At 51.2% G+C, this 21,704-nt stretch overlaps 1 protein-coding gene across 1 annotated transcript; it reads right to left on the bottom strand.

The window, feature by feature from the left end:
• Positions 1 to 2,767: 2,767 nt before the first annotated feature.
• On the bottom strand, positions 2,768 to 20,051 carry HPGDS (hematopoietic prostaglandin D synthase). Its single transcript, XM_078875380.1, has 6 exons — positions 19,955 to 20,051; positions 15,290 to 15,443; positions 11,437 to 11,529; positions 6,727 to 6,836; positions 5,750 to 5,848; positions 2,768 to 2,955 (listed from the first exon to the last, which is right to left on the bottom strand). The coding sequence occupies exons 2-6, from the start codon at positions 15,420 to 15,422 to the stop codon at positions 2,791 to 2,793; spliced, it is 600 nt and encodes a 199-aa protein (XP_078731506.1). The 5' UTR covers positions 15,423 to 15,443; positions 19,955 to 20,051; the 3' UTR covers positions 2,768 to 2,790.
• Positions 20,052 to 21,704: the final 1,653 nt, after the last annotated feature.

Consider the following 21,704-nt stretch of genomic DNA (forward strand, 5'->3'; position numbering starts at 1 on the left):
CCACCCATCCGCAGGAGAGAACGTACTCCCCATGACTTTGGCATTCTTCCTTGGAGGCAGTGGTGGTGTGACAATCCGGGGCCCCGATTATCCGATAGGCAACAAACAGGAGCCACTGTTGCCCCGAGGGACTACGCAAAAAAAAAAGTGACCATGTCTTTTTTTGTATGACAAACTAAAATGTAACCTAAGATATCTCTTTGAATAAAACACATTCCTGCGGAGGGAGCTGGTAGGAACGTTGGGTTGCTCGGTCAATGGCCAGGGTCAACGGCGGCGTGGTGTATTCCGCAAATATGCCCGACTGTGAGGACGGGCACAAGCCGGCGTGAGTAGGTTAAACGTTGAGTTTTATAAGGGCACCACGGGGTGACCAGCCCCTCCCCACCCAGCCCCACCCCTCCCACCCCCCACCAAGCCCCACCCTCCCCACCCAGCCCCTCCCAGCCCCTCCCCACCCACTCAGCCCCTCCCTGCACGACGGACGGACGGACACAATAATCCCCTGTGGGCTGGTGTAACCAGAGGTTCCTACCAGTATAATTGTACGTATACATAGCTAGGATCGGCAACGGTGTATTTACAAAGAGGCAGAGTCATGTCAATGTCCATCTGGTTTTTTTTTCATAAGGCGAGAGAGATGAACCTCGACCTGTGCGAACGTGACCCAGTGAGGAACTTTCCTCGGGGGTCAAGGTTCGCGAGCGCTGTTTGTCCGCTGTACCCCGAGGCCATACGCGGTGAACCGAATTAGCACCGTTGGCTACGTACGGTGCGAAAGAAGTCCAACGTGCCTTAACACTGCACGTGCATTACATGTGAATGGGGTAAAAATAAATAATATTTAAGAAATACTTTTTTTTTTTTAAACACGCTTTAATGAAATGTACCCTACGAGTAATGGCAGAACTCCACGACTCCAGGAAGTGGCCCCGAAGCTTGCCATAACGTAAGGGGGGCCGTGGTCAATTACAGCCAACGTCAGTTGAGCATGAACAATTAGACCCAAGACGAAACATAACATATAAAAAAGATTGTTTACAAATATACATTTTTTTATGATAGAATATAGTATTGTCATCAGTATGACGTATGTATACCAAGTTTGCAGTCGATACGACATTGGGAAGTGGGTTCAAATTGAGTTACAAGATTTGAGGATACAAGACACAGTGAGTTAAATAAAACAGTGTAAAATAATAAAAAGGCACAGCTGCTGTTGGTGGAAGGTCTCCACTGGAGGGAGTTCTAGACAGCATATTTGGCCTCGAGAGTATTTGGCCTACTCTTCCACACTGGCGAGACGTCTTGGAAGGTAGGCGAGTACCCAAACCGTACGACATCGGACGCGACCCGCTGCTCGACTGCGGCGTGGACATTTGTACCGCTGAGGTGGATTTGGTCTGGAGGATTCAATAAACTACCGCCCCACTTATTCTATGGTTCTTTCGGTAAAGTCACGTAGATAGAAAAAATAATAAAGTAATAAACGTCGTGATATTTTTATAATTTTATTGTTATTTTTTTTCTGTGTACGTGACTTTACGGAAAGAATCATAGAATATGAATTCTTGCAGTCACGAAAGTTTAAAGTCAAAATTTACCGCCCCACTGTTTCAACCGAGGCACCGGGAGAGATAATCGTGGGGTAAAGGTGAAAGTGTCAAAGGGAGATAACAAAGAACACACACACACACACACTGCATCTCTACAGCCCATCACATACACCAGTGTGCTCCATTGCAAGGTCCGTGGGCCACTGGCAACCCCTGGACGCGAGGCCTCCAAAAAATACAAAACGCTAGAACAGGGCCGGTGTAGCGACCCTCATACCGACGATGTCTTACGTGGCCCCCCTCTGAAAATGAATGAACAGACACCTCCGCTCTATGGAGGCTGCGCGAGGCCGCTCCTCGTCCAAGCTGCCCCCACAATATGGAACTCCCCACTCCCCCAGCCACCCATGCTGTCGACTCAAAGTCTACCCCCCCCCCACCCCGGAATCAACTTTGTGTGTTTTTTTAAAGACGTTTCAACGCTTCTGCTCGTCTTTCCCGCCATACGCTCAATTGATGCAAAACACAAAACATTGCCAGATCCTTACAAATGTATTCAAATAATTTTTTATTCAAGTCACTAACCAGAAATTACAGCATATGAAAAAGAATGTTTAACAGATGCCAAAACACCAGCTTCACCAATTGGTCATTTTACAACCACACCATCACAAACCATACCAATATCATGACTTTTTTAGAGCCTTCTCCCTAAACACACAGCCTTTCAGGTTGCAAACCCCACTCACGCATAATCCGACGCTGCATTTCAGTTGGCTTTGTCCTAAGTGGTGTGGCAAATGTGAATTGCTCAAAAAAGGTCACTAAACATATTATGGCCAACTATTGAGCATTTCGCTTTGTTACAGAATGCACACATTTTCTTTCCAGTAAACCAGATTGTCACTTCATCCCCCACCCCTTTCACTGTAGAAGCAAAAGTTGAGGATTCATATTATAATCTGGGAGGTTGTTCATGCATCTGTGGTGCGACCAGATTTAACAAATTGACACTGGCTACAAGTTGAGGACCATTTGTGTGCGCGTGTGGCCTGGCTCGTGATGCAGAGTAGGAGAACAAATATATCCGTAAAAACGTATCAGGTGGACCTGCTGCACTGAACGGCAGGTGGTCAGGACGAAATGAGGTAAATTTTACGATGGAAGTCCGCGCGGGTTTGTTGTAGTGGCGTTTTTTTTTTTAATTCTCGTTTGTTTTCAAAAGGGAGCATTCTCACATGGGGGTTACGGGACGAGCCTTCAGGTAGGCCGCGATTTTGGGCAGGGCGCCCACGCGGTCCCGCAGGGCCTCGAGCTTGCCGTACCCCTTCAGGAAGCCGGGCTTCAGCGTGTCCAGCACCACGCTGGCGATGTGCCACTGGAAGTCGGCCCAGGTCACCTGTGCACACGGCGGAATGCGAGAAACGCCACAGTTAACAGTCGCGAAAAAAAAAAAATCGCAACAGCGTACGACAATAAAAAATATAATAACACCATTCCTGAACCTTAGACCAGTCTTAAATACCTGAGCCCAGAACGGCAATGACCTGATCAACCTCCCCCAAATAAAATCCCCCCACCCCCACTCCACCTGCTCCAATGAGACTGCTTGTGCCCGACACCACCGATGCCCCTGGTAATACCGTCCAGAAACGTCAGGATGTGAGGGAGGATGTGGAATTAAAATGTCTTATAAAAAAAAATAGCTTTGCGAGGTGGATTGTTGCATCGAAGGATCGCGAGAGACGGCTTGGGCAGGCATTCATCCAGCAGTGGATCGATCGTGGCTAAAGATGGTGATGATGATGAAGACATGGTAACTTTTGCTATACGAGCTACCTGCAAAGCTAGACAATTTTTGTCGGGGCTATGACGAGGATTAAATGAGTACCAATAAAATCACTGTCAATGCTACGCATCAAATCGGCAGAGAAAGCGGCAGCTGATAATAAGCACACGCGTAATGCCGCTCCTGGCACACAAACAAACAGCACGGGACACAAAACCGCTCCGTTGAAATTAACCGCCGAGGACACAATGAGTTCTGCAGTGCTAATAATAACAGAGCGAGCCTCGTGTTTTACAGTCAAAATCGAGAGCCACCGTTCGGATGTCCACGAGAGAGATCGAGAGCAAGAATCCCCATCGTTATGTTAACGTGCACCCACAATGGGGGTGGTGGTGGGGGGGGGGGGGGGGGGTCGGCCAAATTCGTTTACTCTGCTTCCGCATTCCCAATGGGGGGCTGTAAAGCGACGTAGAAATACCGCGTCACTGCGTCATCGTTACACGTCGCTTTTAGAGAACGAGCGCACACGACCAGCCATCCTTCCCCCGCCTCCCTCCCCAGCACCGTGCGCTTTGTGTGCTCGTTAAAAAAAGAGAACCCGTTGATGATGGACGGGGCTTCTGAGACCGTGAAAAGGGGGAATCTCAACGAAATGGGCCACTAACTAACCCCTACCCCATCCCGACATTCATCCCTTGATCACGCCAACAACTCCTCCTCCTCCTCATTCTCCCCGTCGTCATCTTCGCATCGCTTCTGGCTCGCGTCAAAACGGCGATTTCCTCCCGGGGTCGGCAGCATTGGTAGCCCCAAGAATGCATTTCGGGGACCCCCTTTCCCCAGACGACAGTTTGTCTTTGCATGGCCCAATCGTATATCAGGCGCCTTCCCCAAAAAAACAACAGTTTTTTCCCCTGCTGTACAACTGCGTCGCACGTGGGGACCGTGTCAAGCCAGCCCAGGGGTGGGTCAAGACGTTGCCAGGTTGTTGTTTTTGTTTGTTTATTTGTTGTCGCAACACGCGATGGACTTGTTGACGTCAGCACTAAACAAATTACCAAGTTCAACACGTAGGCTTTTGCGGCCAATATTGTCCATAATAAAAGGTTATTTGGGCGAGATCAAGCAATTATAAAATGTGTCGTTAAACCCGCCACAACAAATTAGTAAGGTTCGTCACGTAAACAAAACGTGCCAATTAGTGACTGCTTCAGCACACCGGTGCGTTGGAAAGTACATGCAAAACATTTACCATCAGAGTACAGCGTTTCACTGCTGATTACAACCAGCCTCATCAGGCGATAGCCAAAAGTCCTCCTGTTTCGGTCTTAAATAGAAAGAGTAAAGGTGATGCCATCCCTGTGGGCCTATCAGGTGCAAGACCAGTTGGGGGGTGGGTGGGTTAATGTCGTCATAATGTTTACCCAATCCAACCCAGATTTTTTTTAAATATGGAAAAATTACAAACCGTGCCCCAGGCCCAGATTGGATCTGAGACATATTTGAATGTCTTGCGAGGCCACCGTATCACGGTTCGGTTTCCAACTCTGCTTTTGGGTAATAGCCAGCGGTAAGCCACCTGTACCAGAAGGGCGCCACCCTGGCTTGCCTTGGACATGCCAAGCAGAAGAGGGGTAACAGCATGTGGCATCAATCCACCGTCCTTTAAGCCTTGATTTGTATTCCAGTTTCCGGAAGGTATTCACGGACTCGCAAGTTGGCACATTCCTCCGATCCAGACCTCTAAAGCGAACAGCTGACGCGATAAAGTCGACGTGAAAACTCCTCCAACCTGATATTCGCTGCAAGGTGGCCAAGGTATTGCTCGACAGAAAGTGGGTTGGTGAACCCACCATCTGTATACCTTTAGATGCCTCCCAGACGCAAAAAAAACTCTAATGAATTGGCCAAACCCCCACGATGCAAGACACTCCTAAAACGCATTAAGAATGTCCTGAATAATAAATTACATTATTATTACCAGTTGTTTACACGTTGCTTTAGCACCGTTTTTCTGCCAAGGGCCATTTGTAATATTTATAACATCATTCGCGGGCCATATAAAATTATCAACTTAAAAATGTGCCCGTTATATTTGGTCAAAGATTTAATTAACTCACCCCTAATGCGATGGCTGGAACTGCTTCTCTTTGGCGAGGCGTGTGATGCTAGCTGGTATCGATGATGTTGCTACTCGCAACTGCTTTTCCAGGTTTGCTTCTAGATGTATTGAATTTCGAGTCCTGCCTGCGGTTGCCTTGGCAGGGCCAGACCCAAATGATTTCGCGGGCCGGACGTTCCCCACCCCTGCTTTAGCACCACCACGCTTAGCTGGGAATATTAAATTGCGTCTGTTTAGAATGACAAGTGGTCTCAGACAAGCTAACGATGGTGGGGGACTCACCGAATCTCCAACAAACCAGGTGCTGTCGCCCAGGTACGCTTCGAGGTTGGCCAGCCACACAGGCACGGTGTCTTTGAACAGTTTCTCAATTTTCTCCTTCTGCAGACAATGATGGGGAAAAGCAAAACGCTGAACACAATTCAACAAGTCGTGACTGGTAGCGTTTACTTCGGATATGGAAGTGAAGAGTATCCACTCGTATGCATGGTGGGTTAACCCATCATGCAGCCAAACACACCCCAATAATGGAATTGCTTAAGCATCCTGAAAAAGTCTTAATACTCATTGAGACTTTCACAATCGTTGCCGCAATTGTGTTGCCAAGTATCGGAAATTGTTACTACTAAAGTGGACGAAACATCAGTGAGAGGGACACTTACAAATCTAGATTGAACTTACATTTTTGTAAAAGCAACAATGGCATCAACACCACTACCACCAGGGTAACGTTACAAAAGCACACGTTAGTCCAGCACACATATGCAAAGATCCCCCCTTATAGCCTCAGACTTTTCAAGCACTTATGAAGGCTGGCACGGCACACGAGGGGGGTGGGTGGCCAGCACCACGCCCGGCTCGATCTAGACGAGGCCGAGGACTTGTTCAGCTAATTGTCAGTGGTGTTGGTGGACGCGAGCGGGAATCGAACCCGAATCACCAGGTGCGTAGCGCAGCATGCTAACCACTACACAACCACTTTCCACTAAGTGGCGGCGATGTCACCATGAACTAGGTGCACACTTTGTGCCAGGCTAGGTGCACATTGAGGCCATGTGAAGTGTCGAAGGCTCGCTGGCAGGAGTCGACCTAGGGGAGGCCCAGGAACCGGTTCAGATACTCGTCACCGGTGTTGGCCACGAGCGGGAATCGAACTCGGGTCGCCGGGTTCGTAGCGCAGCGGCGCTAACCGCAACACTACCGCTCCCCCCACATGCGCACGTGAACGCGCACACACACACACACAGGGGGGCAATCACCTTGACAGCCTCGTCCTGTTCACGCCAGGGGACGAGCACGACGGGTTCGAAGATGGTGTCCACCAACATGTCAGCCTGGGCCTGCTCCAGACTCGTCTTGCCGGCGACCCCTGCACACATCCATCGCAAGGCAGAGGGCGCCAACGAAGCGCGTTGCCGAGCAGTCACCGCCGGCGCCAACGAAGCGCGTTGCCGAGCAGTCACCGCCGGCGCCAACGAAGCGCGTTGCCGAGCAGTCACCGCCGGTGCCACGCTCGCGTTGCCGAGCAGTCACCGCCGGTGCCACGCTCGCGTTGCCGAGCAGTCACCGCCGGTGCCACGCTCGCGTTGCCGAGCAGTCACCGCCGGTGCCACGCTCGCGTTGCCGAGCAGTCACCGCCGGTGCCACGCTCGCGTTGCCGAGCAGTCACCGCCGGTGCCACGCTCGCGTTGCCGAGCAGTCACCGCCGGTGCCACGCTCGCGTTGCCGAGCAGTCACCGCCGGTGCCACGCTCGCGTTGCCGAGCAGTCACCGCCGGTGCCACGCTCGCGTTGCCGAGCAGTCACCGCCGGTGCCACGCTCGCGTTGCCGAGCAGTCACCGCCGGTGCCACGCTCGCGTTGCCGAGCAGTCACCGCCGGTGCCACGCTCGCGTTGCCGAGCAGTCACCGCCGGTGCCACGCTCGCGTTGCCGAGCAGTCACCGCCGGTGCCACGCTCGCGTTGCCGAGCAGTCACCGCCGGTGCCACGCTCGCGTTGCCGAGCAGTCACCGCCGGTGCCACGCTCGCGTTGCCGAGCAGTCACCGCCGGTGCCACGCTCGCGTTGCCGAGCAGTCACCGCCGGTGCCACGCTCGCGTTGCCGAGCAGTCACCGCCGGTGCCACGCTCGCGTTGCCGAGCAGTCACCGCCGGTGCCACGCTCGCGTTGCCGAGCAGTCACCGCCGGTGCCACGCTCGCGTTGCCGAGCAGTCACCGCCGGTGCCACGCTCGCGTTGCCGAGCAGTCACCGCCGGTGCCACGCTCGCGTTGCCGAGCAGTCACCGCCGGTGCCACGCTCGCGTTGCCGAGCAGTCACCGCCGGTGCCACGCTCGCGTTGCCGAGCAGTCACCGCCGGTGCCACGCTCGCGTTGCCGAGCAGTCACCGCCGGTGCCACGCTCGCGTTGCCGAGCAGTCACCGCCGGTGCCACGCTCGCGTTGCCGAGCAGTCACCGCCGGTGCCACGCTCGCGTTGCCGACCAGTCACCGCCGGTGCCACGCTCGCGTTGCCGACCAGTCACCGCCGGTGCCACGCTCGCGTTGCCGACCAGTCACCGCCGGTGCCACGCTCGCGTTGCCGACCAGTCACCGCCGGTGCCACGCTCGCGTTGCCGACCAGTCACCGCCGGTGCCACGCTCGCGTTGCCGACCAGTCACCGCCGGTGCCACGCTCGCGTTGCCGACCAGTCACCGCCGGTGCCACGCTCGCGTTGCCGACCAGTCACCGCCGGTGCCACGCTCGCGTTGCCGACCAGTCACCGCCGGTGCCACGCTCGCGTTGCCGACCAGTCACCGCCGGTGCCACGCTCGCGTTGCCGACCAGTCACCGCCGGTGCCACGCTCGCGTTGCCGACCAGTCACCGCCGGTGCCACGCTCGCGTTGCCGACCAGTCACCGCCGGTGCCACGCTCGCGTTGCCGACCAGTCACCGCCGGTGCCACGCTCGCGTTGCCGACCAGTCACCGCCGGTGCCACGCTCGCGTTGCCGACCAGTCACCGCCGGTGCCACGCTCGCGTTGCCGACCAGTCACCGCCGGTGCCACGCTCGCGTTGCCGACCAGTCACCGCCGGTGCCACGCTCGCGTTGCCGACCAGTCACCGCCGGTGCCACGCTCGCGTTGCCGACCAGTCACCGCCGGTGCCACGCTCGCGTTGCCGACCAGTCACCGCCGGTGCCACGCTCGCGTTGCCGACCAGTCACCGCCGGTGCCACGCTCGCGTTGCCGACCAGTCACCGCCGGTGCTCGCAGCGATCGGGAAGGTGAATGCCGTAATGCGTGTGTGTGTGGGTGTTTTTTGGCTAAAGCACAGCAAGTTGGCACAGTAGGGGGCACAGGTGGTGCATCAGCCAGTCATCTCCGTCAAGATGCTGGTTGCATTTAGATGCCACTACAAATTGAAATTATTCTTGGTTGGTGGATGTTTTATGAAAGAAGTTGAAGAACATTGTGGGTAAAGCAGCATTCCACGTAATTGCTCCGATTCGTTGCTCCGTCAGCATTTGTATTCTGACGAGCGTCAAGCAATACCGAAATGCACTCGCCGGTGTGCAATGTCAACAAGTTTCTTTTGCCAAGCAAACCAAAGGAGGAGGAGAAAGAAAAAAACCACGGCCACTTTCGTTATTAAAGTTTTTCAAAATGGAAAAGCCCAGCATTGACCCGATACATCGGCGGTGTGTGTCTTTATTCCGCAATCCAATTCAAGAATGCGTTTATTTCCAAAGCAGAATATGAATGTGTTGTCGATTGAAGGTTTTTTTTTTCTCTCTTCCGTCATTAGCGAGCAGCTATTAAGACCAGGAAGCAGGCCCGAGCTTATCACAATGTGTGTGCGTTTATTCCGCAATCCAATTCAAGAAAGCTTTCATTTCCAAAGCAGAATATGAATGTGTTGTCGATTGAAGGTTTTTTTTTTCCTCTCTTCCGTCATTAGCGAGCAGCTATTAAGACCAGGAAGCAGGCCCGAGCTTATCACTATGTGTGTGCGTTGGCTGTACAAACTGGGACGGTAATATATAAGGACTTTTCGATTTAAAGCTTTCGTGACTGCAGGGATTCATCTGTCTTTCCGACAGACCTGTTCTTCACCTGAGGACGGCTGCTTGCGTTGTGGCCGAAACGTCGTGAGAATTATTTTATTATGTTTTATTTTTATTATTTTATTATTTCCCTTCTACGTGGCTTTACCGAAAGAATCAAGAAGATACAAGGACTTGTTTCAGCAACCTGTTTCTCCATGCCACCCGAGGACGATTTCTCGTGCGGCGATCGAAACGTCGTGATCTATTATTTCTTCTACCTACGTGACTTTACCGAAAGATCCAAAGAGTATGGATTCCTGCAGTCACGAAAGCATCAAATCAAGATGGAAAAAAAGTTAAGAGTTCGGCGATGAATGGGAAGAGGAGACACTGCCGGGAGGTAGGGGGGGGGGGGCTTCAACGGCTTTGGCCACGGTGGTGGGGTGATCTTGAAATCGATTAATAATTTGTAGTTTGCAGACCAGTACTCTGCTTTATTGGGGCCGAGGACTCAGGGTGCCTTGACACAAAGTGTGTGGCCACCGCACTACCGGCCTCCAAACGGCAGGACCTCGCCCCCCCCCGCCCCCCGACGTCGAACATGACACGGTTGATTATTATAGTAATCAATACATTTTCTACATGATAAAAAACTATTTTAGTTCATCACAAGAATGTTGACGACTGTACCAAACGTCGCCCATCACACGAGCAAGAACAGAGGTTAAAACCTTTACAACGTTTTCAGCGTTATCCGATTAGTCGAGTCATCCAATCGATAACAGGCAGGGTCATTATTGAACTAATCGGATAGCCCAGCACTCCGGCTAATCTTTATAAAACACATCGGTGAAACTGCGATACAAAAAAAAACTATCCAGTCCTCTGCGCTCGTAAAATCTCTTCGCGCTCAGGTCAGCCCGGGAGGCAGAATGGAGGGACCCCCCCCTCCATCACGAAGTTTAGGCCGAGCAAACCTAGGGGAAGACCCAAATCCAGAATTTCCTTAAAAGAGTCACTCCCGAGGTCCTAGGCAGCTGCTCTGTCTGCAACGCCTCTGTTGGCAGGATACCCGTTAGCAGAGGTGTGGACTCGAGTCATGTGACTTGGACTCGAGTCAGACTCGAGTCATGAATTTGATGACTTGCGACTCGACTTGGACTTGCATAACAATGACTTTGTCCCACCTCTGCCCGTTAGCATTTTGGGAAACAAGGCCACACACCCTGCCGATGAGACACGGAACGCCGAAACCGATCTGGAGTCTTCCCCTGCTTAAATCAACAAGTCGGACCCTTGTCTGCTCAAATGTTGTTTTCGTTACTCAGAATTCACCACGGGAAAAGGTTGCAGTTTTAAGAAGCGCCACCAATATTCCATGACTGCCTCCTAGTGGCCAGAGCATATTATGCCCGGTCAGAGCAAAATGTATTATCCGTTTAGATTTCATGCCTTGCAAATACCATACGGTATTACACTGCACTTGAGTGCCAATTAGAGAACAAAGGGCCAATTCAGTAGACACGGTTTTGATTGTTAAACAATTGGGCCGGGGCAGGGACGTTGCAGCTGGAGAGCAAAGACGTGCAAGAGTACGGCCACCAAGGAGATGGAGCAAATGAGATCATCTCGTGTACATGCGCTGGGTGGGATTGTTGAATTACGGTACGTGTGTATGTTGAACTTCCTTCGCACCGTACGTAGCCAACCGCGGATTGTAGCGGCGGATTGGGGAGGCCTTCATCCGACGGTGGAGTGGTCACGACCGACCGATGACGATAGACAAATTCGCGAGGACGGCCCTCAACAGTGTGGAATGTTGGAGTATGACTGGGGAAGCCCAGATCTCGGCTCTCCGGCGTGCACACCGCAACACCCGTGTGCCCACTACACACCCGAACCGCCCCTCCATTCCCTCCCCCACCCCGTGACCAGTTGCACATCTCACCTGCCTCCCGGGCCAGGAAACGAGCGATCGCAAAACTCTGGCTGAGGATCTTGCCGTCCACCTCTAGCACGGGCACCTGCTTGAAGGGCAGGGCTGTGGAGAGAATAGCAAGGAGGTGGAGGAAAGCAGAACGACGCACGGTTATTAAAACGTAACGACGCACGGTTATTAAAACGTAACGATGCACGGTTATTAAAGCGTGCAAGCAGGTGTGGGTGCCGCCCGTTCTGTAAAACTGGTTTGCGTCAACTTACTCAAGACATTGCTTGGTTTCAAACCCGCACGTGATTAGCAAGGTCACATGGTTGTTGCGCGTCAGGCGACTCAAGTCAAAGGTCATGGGTCATATGTCACTCATCATCAATCAACACCCGAGGGTCCCGGGTTCATTCGGATCAGAAAATGGGACTTTGCTCGACTGTACAAAAGAGATATGCTCCAGTGAATTGGTCTGGATCGGGTTGCGCTCTTCTCATAAACGTGGACGATTGTCCGAGCCTTCTTAGTGCAACGTTCTGCACACATACCTGCAGAGAATAGCCCATTCACGCAACCCCCCCCCCCCCCCACATATGAGAGTAGGTGTTCCCATTTTTTCTGGCAACAAAACAGGTGTTAAGATGTTAAAACACTAAACTGAAACCTTTTACAAGGAATCATGTCTGCATTAACCACAATACTTGTGGTCAGAATGCAAACAAAAAACACTCTGATAGTATATGCATTGTCTTTGAAACTGATTGGTCCACGCCAGAGACAGCTTTCTTTTGAGCCTCGTCTCAAAACGGTGTTAGACCAGAGGACGCCAAAAGCCCCCCCCCCACATGTTCTGCACAGATACAACGACTCAACCCGAGCTAGGAATGCGTTGACATTTGCATTTCCATTTGTCCACATCACCTTTTGGCGTTGGTCTCTAGGTCTAACAGCAGTGGCGACACAAGTCCGTAACAGAGGCCGTCTCTGGTGAAGGCCATCGGTTCCAAGGCCAATGCACATCTCATCATCATCAAAGCATGTTTGGTTGAATATTTTACCACAAGACACGTGTGGTTCATGCAGACTTGATGACTTGCAAGTACGTGTCCATTTGGTGGTTTGAACATCTTATAACACCTTCTTGGTTCTTTCGGTAAAGTCACGTAGAAGGGAAGTAATAAAATAAAATAATATTATATTATTATATTATTTTATTATATTATATTATTTTATTTTATTATGTTTTATTTTTATTATTTTATTACTTCCCTTCTATGTGACTTTACCGAAAGAACCAAGAAGATTAATCCCTGCAGTCACGAAAGCTTTAAATCGAAATCTTATAACACCTCCCATAGTATTACCGGCGGAAAGGGCAAGCGCCTATTCCTTGTTTTCACCATCTCGATAGCGGCAAAAAAGGGTCCCCCCATAGATAACCATCTCGTTTTAACTCGTCGTCTTCGTGCCCAAATTTTTATCCTGGTTGTGCTGTCGGCATCACGTGACGAGACAAAGAATACATCCCGATCCCTCACGGAGCGGTCCATCAACCCCTTTGCGCATGAGGAGGGCGCGGACTTTGGAGAGAGACGCCACAGAAGCGCTCCCGCAGCTGCTTGTCCACCACAAGGGTGCAGCACTTACCTACCTCTTACAGCTACCAGACAGCACTGCCGGTCAAACTGAGCGTTTAATTATTATCAGTCATGGTGTTTAGCCAAATTAAGTGCAGAACCAAATATTTAATAAGATGGGGTTTTTAAAATATTTTTTTATTCTTATTCTGTGCGGTCATTGATCGGCGACTGGGCAGAGGTCATGAACCCATTCCAGTTGAGAGGCCCGTTTAATCCCACGGGTGGCTGCTCACGGTGACACAAACATCGGTATTTTACTCAGTAGATGCATATTAAAAAGAAAAAACAGTGGGCAATTTTATTTGCAATGAGCGATGTCTCCGGCTTGTTAATACAAGCGCAGTGAGGGAGGCCGCTGTGCGTAATGTAATCATATGTAAATCGTACTACTATAAAAAATTATTTATTTACAGCAAGAATAAAGGGAACAAAAGTATTTCTTTTTTCTGCACGGCAGATCTGCTCATTGGCAGAGAGTTTGGTTCGGGATAAGCCGTGAAGGATTTGCGTAATGTATTAGTTCTTGGGGAAGAATAAAAAGACTGCCGTTGGAAGTGAAGAGGGCAGCCGATGGACAAAACGGCGGCTAAAGGAGAGAACGCGCCCAAGAGCATAACGACTACGGAGAGAGACGGAGTGGTGCGGCGGTCATCTCAAGAATGTGACGGGCGGTGGCATCGCAGGACCAGTAGGGATGGCGACGATACGGGGAGAGGGGGGGTGGATTGCCTTCATCCAGCAGTGGACAAGCCACGACGACTAATAAGAACAATCATTCAATTCTGATTATTTTTAAAGTGCATCATTTATACTGCCAAGAATTAGTGCGAGTGTGCCAGAAACCACACGGAAGGCCGAAAGGAGGAGACACGGAGCCGAGTCAGCCAGGAGGAAGTGAAATGTTTACACTTTTCATTTCGGGTCGATGCAAGGCCGGAGTGGCGAGTGATACCTGAACCAGACCTGCCAGCCACCGGCAATGACCAGTGTAGTAAAGTATGGATAAACAACCAAGCCCGACCCCCTCAATGACCAACACAGCGTGGGAGAGAGAGGGGTGGGGGGGGTGCTTGATCCAGCAGTGGATTAACTAACAAAGGGCAGTATGTATGTACGTATGACGAACTCATTTCGCAGCGTACGTGGCCAACCACGCTAATTGGAGGTGCAGGGAAGGACAGCGATCAAAACACAAAAAGCAGTTCTAAAGAAATGAGATTTCAATCTAGATGACGATTTAAAAGTGCGTAGCAGCCTCCAGTGGCTTCCTAACATCGGAGCAGAAACGCATCTGAAAGCGCCACACGATGCGGTGGTCAGCCAAAATCCGCTACGAGGATGACCGGAGTTCGCCGTCAGAAAGGTGGCAAAGGTGCAGCCCTGCAATGGCCACTCTACTGCCGAGAAGGGAGACTCCACTACAGAGGTCGAGGCTGCTCCTCTGTAGGGCTTTGTCATCTATTCTGTCCATGCAAGGCAGGTGGGAGCACCCCACCCTTTAGCTCACCACACGTGACCTGCCCATTGTCTACAGCCGTGATGTGTACACTTAAAACTGCTGGGTGGATATCACTATGGCACGCACACCAGCACATAATACCGTGTGTGTGTGTGGTCCTGGGCCTCCCGTAGGGTCAATTCAGGTCTCAAATGACTACCTGGTTGCCACGTGTAAACATCGCCACTGGGGAGACAAAGGCGGTCGGGCGTCGTGCTGTCCACCCACACCCTCTCGTGCGCCGTGCCGGCCTTCATTAGGTGCTACTCGCTAACAGCACTTGCCCCAACGGTCTTTGCAGAGAAACTTCACATTCGTGTGTCGCGTACACAAAACGGGCCACTTGTCGATTGCTTCAGCACACCGGTTGTGTGTTGGAGAGTGAACCCACCGCAGTATTTGCAATTCAAGCACTGCGATGTTTCGCTGGCGATTGCAAAAACAAACAGCCACATCAGGCGGATAGCCAGAAAGTGACACGTCTTTACTGAAAGAACCAAAGAGTATGGGTTCCTGCAGTCACGAAAGCTTCAAATCAAGATTATGACACGTTTATATTTACGTGAACAGAGCCCAGGAAAAAAAACCAAAACCCTTGCAATGGATAATATTGGTTTCGAAAACCTACTACTAATTACGACTATTATTATGAATATTACTACTATTACTAAACTACAACTACGTGTTAGAATGTCAATGGGTGTGTTGGTGGGGGGGGTGTGGAGGGCATGCTTACTGGGCTTGATTTTGGCCCACTCGGCTTGGTCCACGCGCTGGTCTTCGTACTTGATGTCCCCGTACGCGAAGATGTAGCGGGACAGCTCCGCACGTCCCTTCAAGTTGAAGTACGTCAGCTTGTATGTCGGCATTTTGTTGGTCGGCTAGGGTAGCTGTGGGCAATCACCACGCGAAAAAAGGCAAAGTTATGCTCGCTTCCATATCAGCCACGTAGTAAAAAAAAACCACACCAACTCCAGAAGCCCATTCTTGGGTTTTTTCGGTAAAGTCACGTAGGTAAAAACTTCAAATTAAAATTAATTAAAGTAACATAAAAATCACTTGAACAGTATCGTCGCGGCCGCTTGACCTCCTGCCTGTCCGGTCAAAGAAGCAGCAGCAGAAACCTCGACTTAAAGCTTTCGTGACTGCAGGATTTCATATTCTTCGGGGCGTTCGGTAAAGTAACGCAGATGGGTTGAAAGAAAATAACCAAAAATAACAACAAAAAACTACGACGTTTCGATCGCAACACAAGCGCTGGATGACGAACGCTTGTGTTGCGATCGAAACGTCGTCGTTTTTGTAATTTTTTTATACTGGTAAGAAACTTCTGATTACGCCAGCCCACAGGGGATTATTGTGTCCGTCGTGCATTCCAAATATGGGAGGGGTGGGGAGGGGCTGGGTGGGGAGGGAGGCCACGGCACTCAATCTCTACATTTAAGCCACCAATTCGTTGAGCCATCATTCGAGGCAAGGTCACTTCCGAATCGTATACAGCTCAGTGAGCCCTGCCCGGTCAAAATAAAACCTTTACTTGAGCACTGTACACATTTCTGCACAGGGCACTGCACACACGTGTTCTGCAAGACTTGTGCCCGCCCTCACAGTCGGTCACATTTGCGGAACACACCACGCTGCCGTTGACCCTGGCCACTGAACGAGCAACCCAACGTTCCTACCAGCTCCCTCCGCAGGAATGTGTTTTGTTGTTATTTTATTTGAACCCATCTACGTCACTTTACCGAAAGACCCAAAGAATAAGCAGCAGCAGCGGTGGGCAGGCTCATGCGGGCCGCATGACCCCACGTTCAAAGCGCAGCCTCGCTGCCGGAGGAGCTCGCCGATGAAACCCGTGTCCAGATCTCTCAAGATGATTTCTGCGAGCACCTCGCACGATCAATCCAGTTCTTAGAACGTTTCAAGCCGGCGCGAGTATTACTACTTGTAAAACACACACACACACCAAAAAAGGGATTTATCTCGAGGAAACAGAAGGAGCTCCCTCATTGCGAGTGTTTACACACCCGCGTTTTGCGAAAGTCAAATAAGCCCCAAGATCCGTACAGCGTGGGGAGGTCTCATCCAGCAGTGGGTCAACACAAGGGCTCTTCTTACACATTTAAAGATTACTCATGGTAACCAATTGTCGGCCACGCCTTGTATCAATGGAATACTGTGGTGAGTCTATCCTGTGACCTCCCCTAGGTCGACTTAGCCCTAAATGCATGACACCGCTCCCCACTGGGATCACAACCACACACACACATAAAAAACCACCTAGCAAATGTATCCACCCCTATTGCACACAACCACAGTGCCGGACACAACCAAATCCGACCTTCCACACCCACGCCGAGGAATGCGTAAGCGAGTTTTTCACGTGCAGAAGTTGAAAAACTGGTCTTTAAAAACTGTTGGTAAGTAGATAGTTCTATTGCATTAAGCTTGTCTTCAAAAAAATAAATATATTCAAATGTACAGCGTTGGATTAGTGGTCTCTATTGTCAGTTAACCTGCTATGGCCATTACACACACAATGGAAAAACACAGAACTTGGAAGCAACACAACTCAAATGGGCCATTCAACTTCGCCTCCGCTCTCCCTGGCTCCAACGACAAACAAGAAATCAACAGCTGCCATGGGCTGTCGTGCTGCGGGTGTCAGTCATTGACGATGTCTCCTGGGAAAGGGTTCCAGAATTCTAAACAGTGAAGTTTTTTTTTACAGAATTAGCAAAGATATAAACTAAAACTAACTTTTTTTTTTACTATGTAAGGCCCACCCCGAGCTATGCAGCTGTTTTTCACGAGTGACCGGCCACAAATGATTGCTCAACCAAGTGGCTTATCACGTGGACATTTTTTGAAGCCAAACGCTCGAAACGCGTGATGTTGATTTTAAATGTGGAGGGAATAAACCAGGGGAACCCGGACAAAAATCCACGCGACCACGGGGAGAGAGAGACACCGCAAACTCCAAATACACAGCAGGCATCAGGGCCAGGATCGAGCCCACGACCTCCTGGATACCAGGCGAGGGAGTTAACATCTCCTAGCCACTGTGATTATGCTGAGAGACACCGCAAACTCCAAATATACAGCATCAGCAGGCGTCAGGGCCGGGATCGAACCCACGAACCTCCTGTATACCAGGCGAGGGAGTTAACATCTCCTGGCCACCGTGACGAGATTACATTACAAGGTGCGTCGTCTGCTTTGTGTCCTCAGTCACCCGGACGATAAGAGCACCCCTAGAACGAACGGGCTGAACTCACAACACCCTGCGGCATCGAACACAAGCAGCCGATAAAGGCTGCAAACACATTCCTGCGGAGGGAGCTGGTAGGAACGTTGGGTTGCTCGGTCAATGGCCAGGGTCAACGGCGGCGTGGTGTATTCCGCAAATATGCCCGACTGTGAGGGCGGGCACAAGCCGGCGTGAGTAGGTTAAACGTTGAGTTTTATAAGGGCACCACGGGGTGACCAGCCCCTCCCCACCCTCGCCACCCCCCACCCAGCCCCACCCAGCCCCACCCAGCCCCACCCAGCCCCACCCAGCCCCTCCCCACCCAGCCCCTCCCCACCCTCCCCACCCAGCCCCACCCAGCCCCTCCCCGCCCCTCCCCTCCCCACCCCGCCCCTCCCCTCCCCGCCCCTCCCCTCCCCGCCCCTCCCCGCCCCTCCCCTCCCCACCCCTCCCCTCCCCACCCCTCCCCTCCCCACCCCGCCCCTCCCCACCCCGCCCCTCCCCTCCCCACCCCGCCCCTCCCCTCCCCACCCTGCCCCTCCCCTCCCCACCCTGCCCCTCCCCTCCCCTCCCCACCCTGCCCCTCCCCTCCCCACCCTGCCCCTCCCCTCCCCACCCTGCCCCTCCCCTCCCCACCCTGCCCCTCCCCTCCCTGCCCCTCCCCTCCCCACCCTGCCCCTCCCCTCCCCACCCCACCCTGCACGACGGACGGACACAATAATCCCCTGTGGGCTGGTGTAACCAGAGGTTCCTAACAGTAAAAACATGAAACTTTGTGGTTCCAGACGCCAATTCATAGCACCTCGCACACCCACGGCTGCTTTACCTTACTACGGTTACAAAATCAATCAGCTCCACGCAAATACAACACACAGGTAGTTGGGGGCAAGTGCTGTCTGATATTGGGAGGCACCCCTAGGAGCTTTCACTTTAAAAAAATCAAATCGATTGAAAACTCTTTCTTTAGAACCGCTCTGTGTGTTGTCGCGTTGTCGTCTTCCCATTATCACGGTTGGCTACGTACGGTGCGAAAGAAGTTTCACAGTACACACACACACATTCACCCAGTAAACATGTTGGCCCAATGTTAGCCAAAAGGCTGCTTGCCGTTTTACTGGGTCGCTCTTGAATGTGGCGAATTCCGTAAAAAAAAGTAACAACTGTAAAACAAAGACTTCACCCTGAACCGTGGCCTATTCACCTTGGACTCTGATGCCACAATGGGGGGGGTGGGTGCGTTTGTTTTTTTCTCTGACAATCATGTGCGTGTCGCGTGCAACTTTACATCATGAGCTATTATGAACAAGAGAGAACTGGTAAATCTGGAAATCGGGCGTCAGCGCTGGGTAGCTCAGTTTGCAGCAGTGCTCATTGGATACCCCGCCTCGCAGAACGCCATTTTACAGCGAAATATTTTAAAATATTTGTTTCCCTTCATTAAAATGTGCCGCGTGTACACATTCCCGTCATCAGCACTGCCGTAATTCATTAGAAAGCCAACAATTCCCAATACACCCCGAAACGCACGTGGCTCGAATTTAATTGCACGAACATCACAAATGCAGTCGCGTACCGAAGTCAAAGCGTTCATTGTCGCTGCCATCCATGAATTGGGAAGTGTATTTCCTCCTTTCAACCACCCCTTAATATACGCGCAACGTAAATGACTTTTGTATCGCACTAGTGCCAAAAACGTTACCTTTCAATGATCAATTAGTGGCCTTTTAAACTGGTAAAACGAATCTTCTTGGTTCTTTCGGTAAAGTCACGTAGAAGGGAAATAATAAAATAAAACATTCTTATATTATTATATTATTTTATTGTTTTTATTATTTTAGTTTTTCCCTTCTACGTGACTTTACCGAAAGAACCAAGAAGATGAATCCCTGCAGTCACGAAAGCTTTAAATCGAAATGGTAAAACTAACTTACAACGTCTTACCTCGCGTGTGCTTTTGGTCAGCAAGCTCTGGCCACGTTGAAAGCAACGCACTAAAAATCAACTAAATATGAACTAAAAATAAACTAAATATCAACTAAAAATAGCCGTGTCCTTACGCGTGCAGTGTCATTGTGCGATTTAGCCCACAACGTAGCGCAACATTAACAAAGTGCACCGATCGGAATTGTAAAAAGCAGAGAAAGTTCTTACCTTGGGAGTCTTGGCTGAGATATGTAGATGGACTTGACCAGAAACTTGCAGAGCCCCAGAGAGAGAGTGTGGAGAGTGTTACCAAGCGGAGCAGGCTGCTGTATTTATACTCGGCTGTCTGACATTGCACAACCTCGCCCCCCACTTTCCATGTGCACCGCCCTTCCCCCCATATCCTTCCACACCACCCCCCGACTAAACCCCTCCCCAGCCACCACCACCACCCTCTCCGCCCCAAACTTACCACATTCTCGAAAGCCTTCTCTCTCTCCCCTCTCCAATTTACACACTACCATGAAATCAGCCATCTCACTCCCCACTCGGTAAAGGTGGTTGGTGGTGGTGGTTGTTGGTGGTGGTTGGTGGTGGTGGTTGGTGGTGGTGGTTGTTGGTTGTGGTTGTTGGTTGTGGTTGGTGGTGGTAGTGGTTGGTGGTGGTAGTGGTTGGTGGTGGTGGTTGGTGGTGGTGGTTGTTGGTTGTGGTTGTTGGTTGTGGTTGGTGGTGGTAGTGGTTGGTGGTGGTAGTGGTTGGTGGTGGTGGTGTTAGTTGGTGGTGGTGGTTGTTGGTGGTGGTTGGTGGTGGTGGTTGGTGGTGGTGGTTGGTGGTGGTGGTTGGTGGTGGTGGTTGGTGGTGGTGGTTGGTGGTGGTGGTTGGTGGTGGTGGTTGGTGGTGGTGGTTGGTGGTGGTGGTTGGTCAACATTTGCGCACCCCAATATCAGGCATTGCGTAACCTTCTTGCGTGGAAGTCGTTGCCGGGGACGTTTTTTGTTGACACGAGTTTGAGACTCGGTGCTTTTGCTTGAACATTCTACACTTAACACCAATAGGAGTGAGTGAATTCCTGTGCGTGTGTGAGATAACTCTCTCATGCCAACTGCATTATCTTCAGAAGGAAATAATCACTCGTTTGGCCCCGGCGCTGTGCAATGATTAACCAAGCAGCAAGCAAGCTTTGGCAGATGTTTCATTTTACATTCTTAAACATGATTTTCTTTAAACGTGCACAACGTGCAGGGGTTTTTTTCTTTCCCAAAGTGCAAACTGATTTTTCGTTGTTTATTGGCTTTGCACAGCAAATTGAAATATTCAGTAGAGTGAGATGCACGCAATGCCCTTAGGTGTAGTGTATAATGGAGCAGTGCAGTAATTGCATGTGTCCTGTGTTGTGTACTGTGGTGAGCGGTAGTGTAGCGGTTAGAGCGCTGCGCCACAAACCTAGCCACCTGGGTTCGATTCCCACTCACGGCCAACACCAGTGACGATTTTTTGAACCGGCTCAGCCTCCAATGAGTACCTGGTGCGTTGTGTAAACATCGCCACTGGGGAGACAAAGGCGGCCGGGCGTGGTGCTGGCCACCCACCCTCTCGTGTGCCACAGTGCCGGCCTTCATAGGTGGTGCTTGCTAACCGCACTTGCCCCTACCAGTATGTTAAGGCTATACGGGGGATAGTTGCATTTTGTACTGTATTGCAAGTACGTTGATGGGGAACGTCCGGCCCGCGGGCCGTACAAGGTCCGCGAAATCATTTGGTGTGGCCCTGCCAAGGCAACCGCAGGCGGGACTCGAAATTCAATACTCCTCGGAGCAAACCTGGAAAAGCAGTTGCGAGTAGCAACATCATCAATACCAGCTAACATCACACGCCTCACCAAAGTGAAGCAGTTCCAGCCATCGCATTAGGGGCGAGTTAATAAAATGTTTGTCCAAATATAACAGAAATTTTTGGTTCTTTCGGTAAAGTCACGTAG

The sequence above is a fragment of the Lampetra fluviatilis genome, chromosome 41 (genome assembly GCF_964198595.1).
Source record: "Lampetra fluviatilis chromosome 41, kcLamFluv1.1, whole genome shotgun sequence".
Lineage (NCBI taxonomy): Eukaryota > Metazoa > Chordata > Hyperoartia > Petromyzontiformes > Petromyzontidae > Lampetra > Lampetra fluviatilis.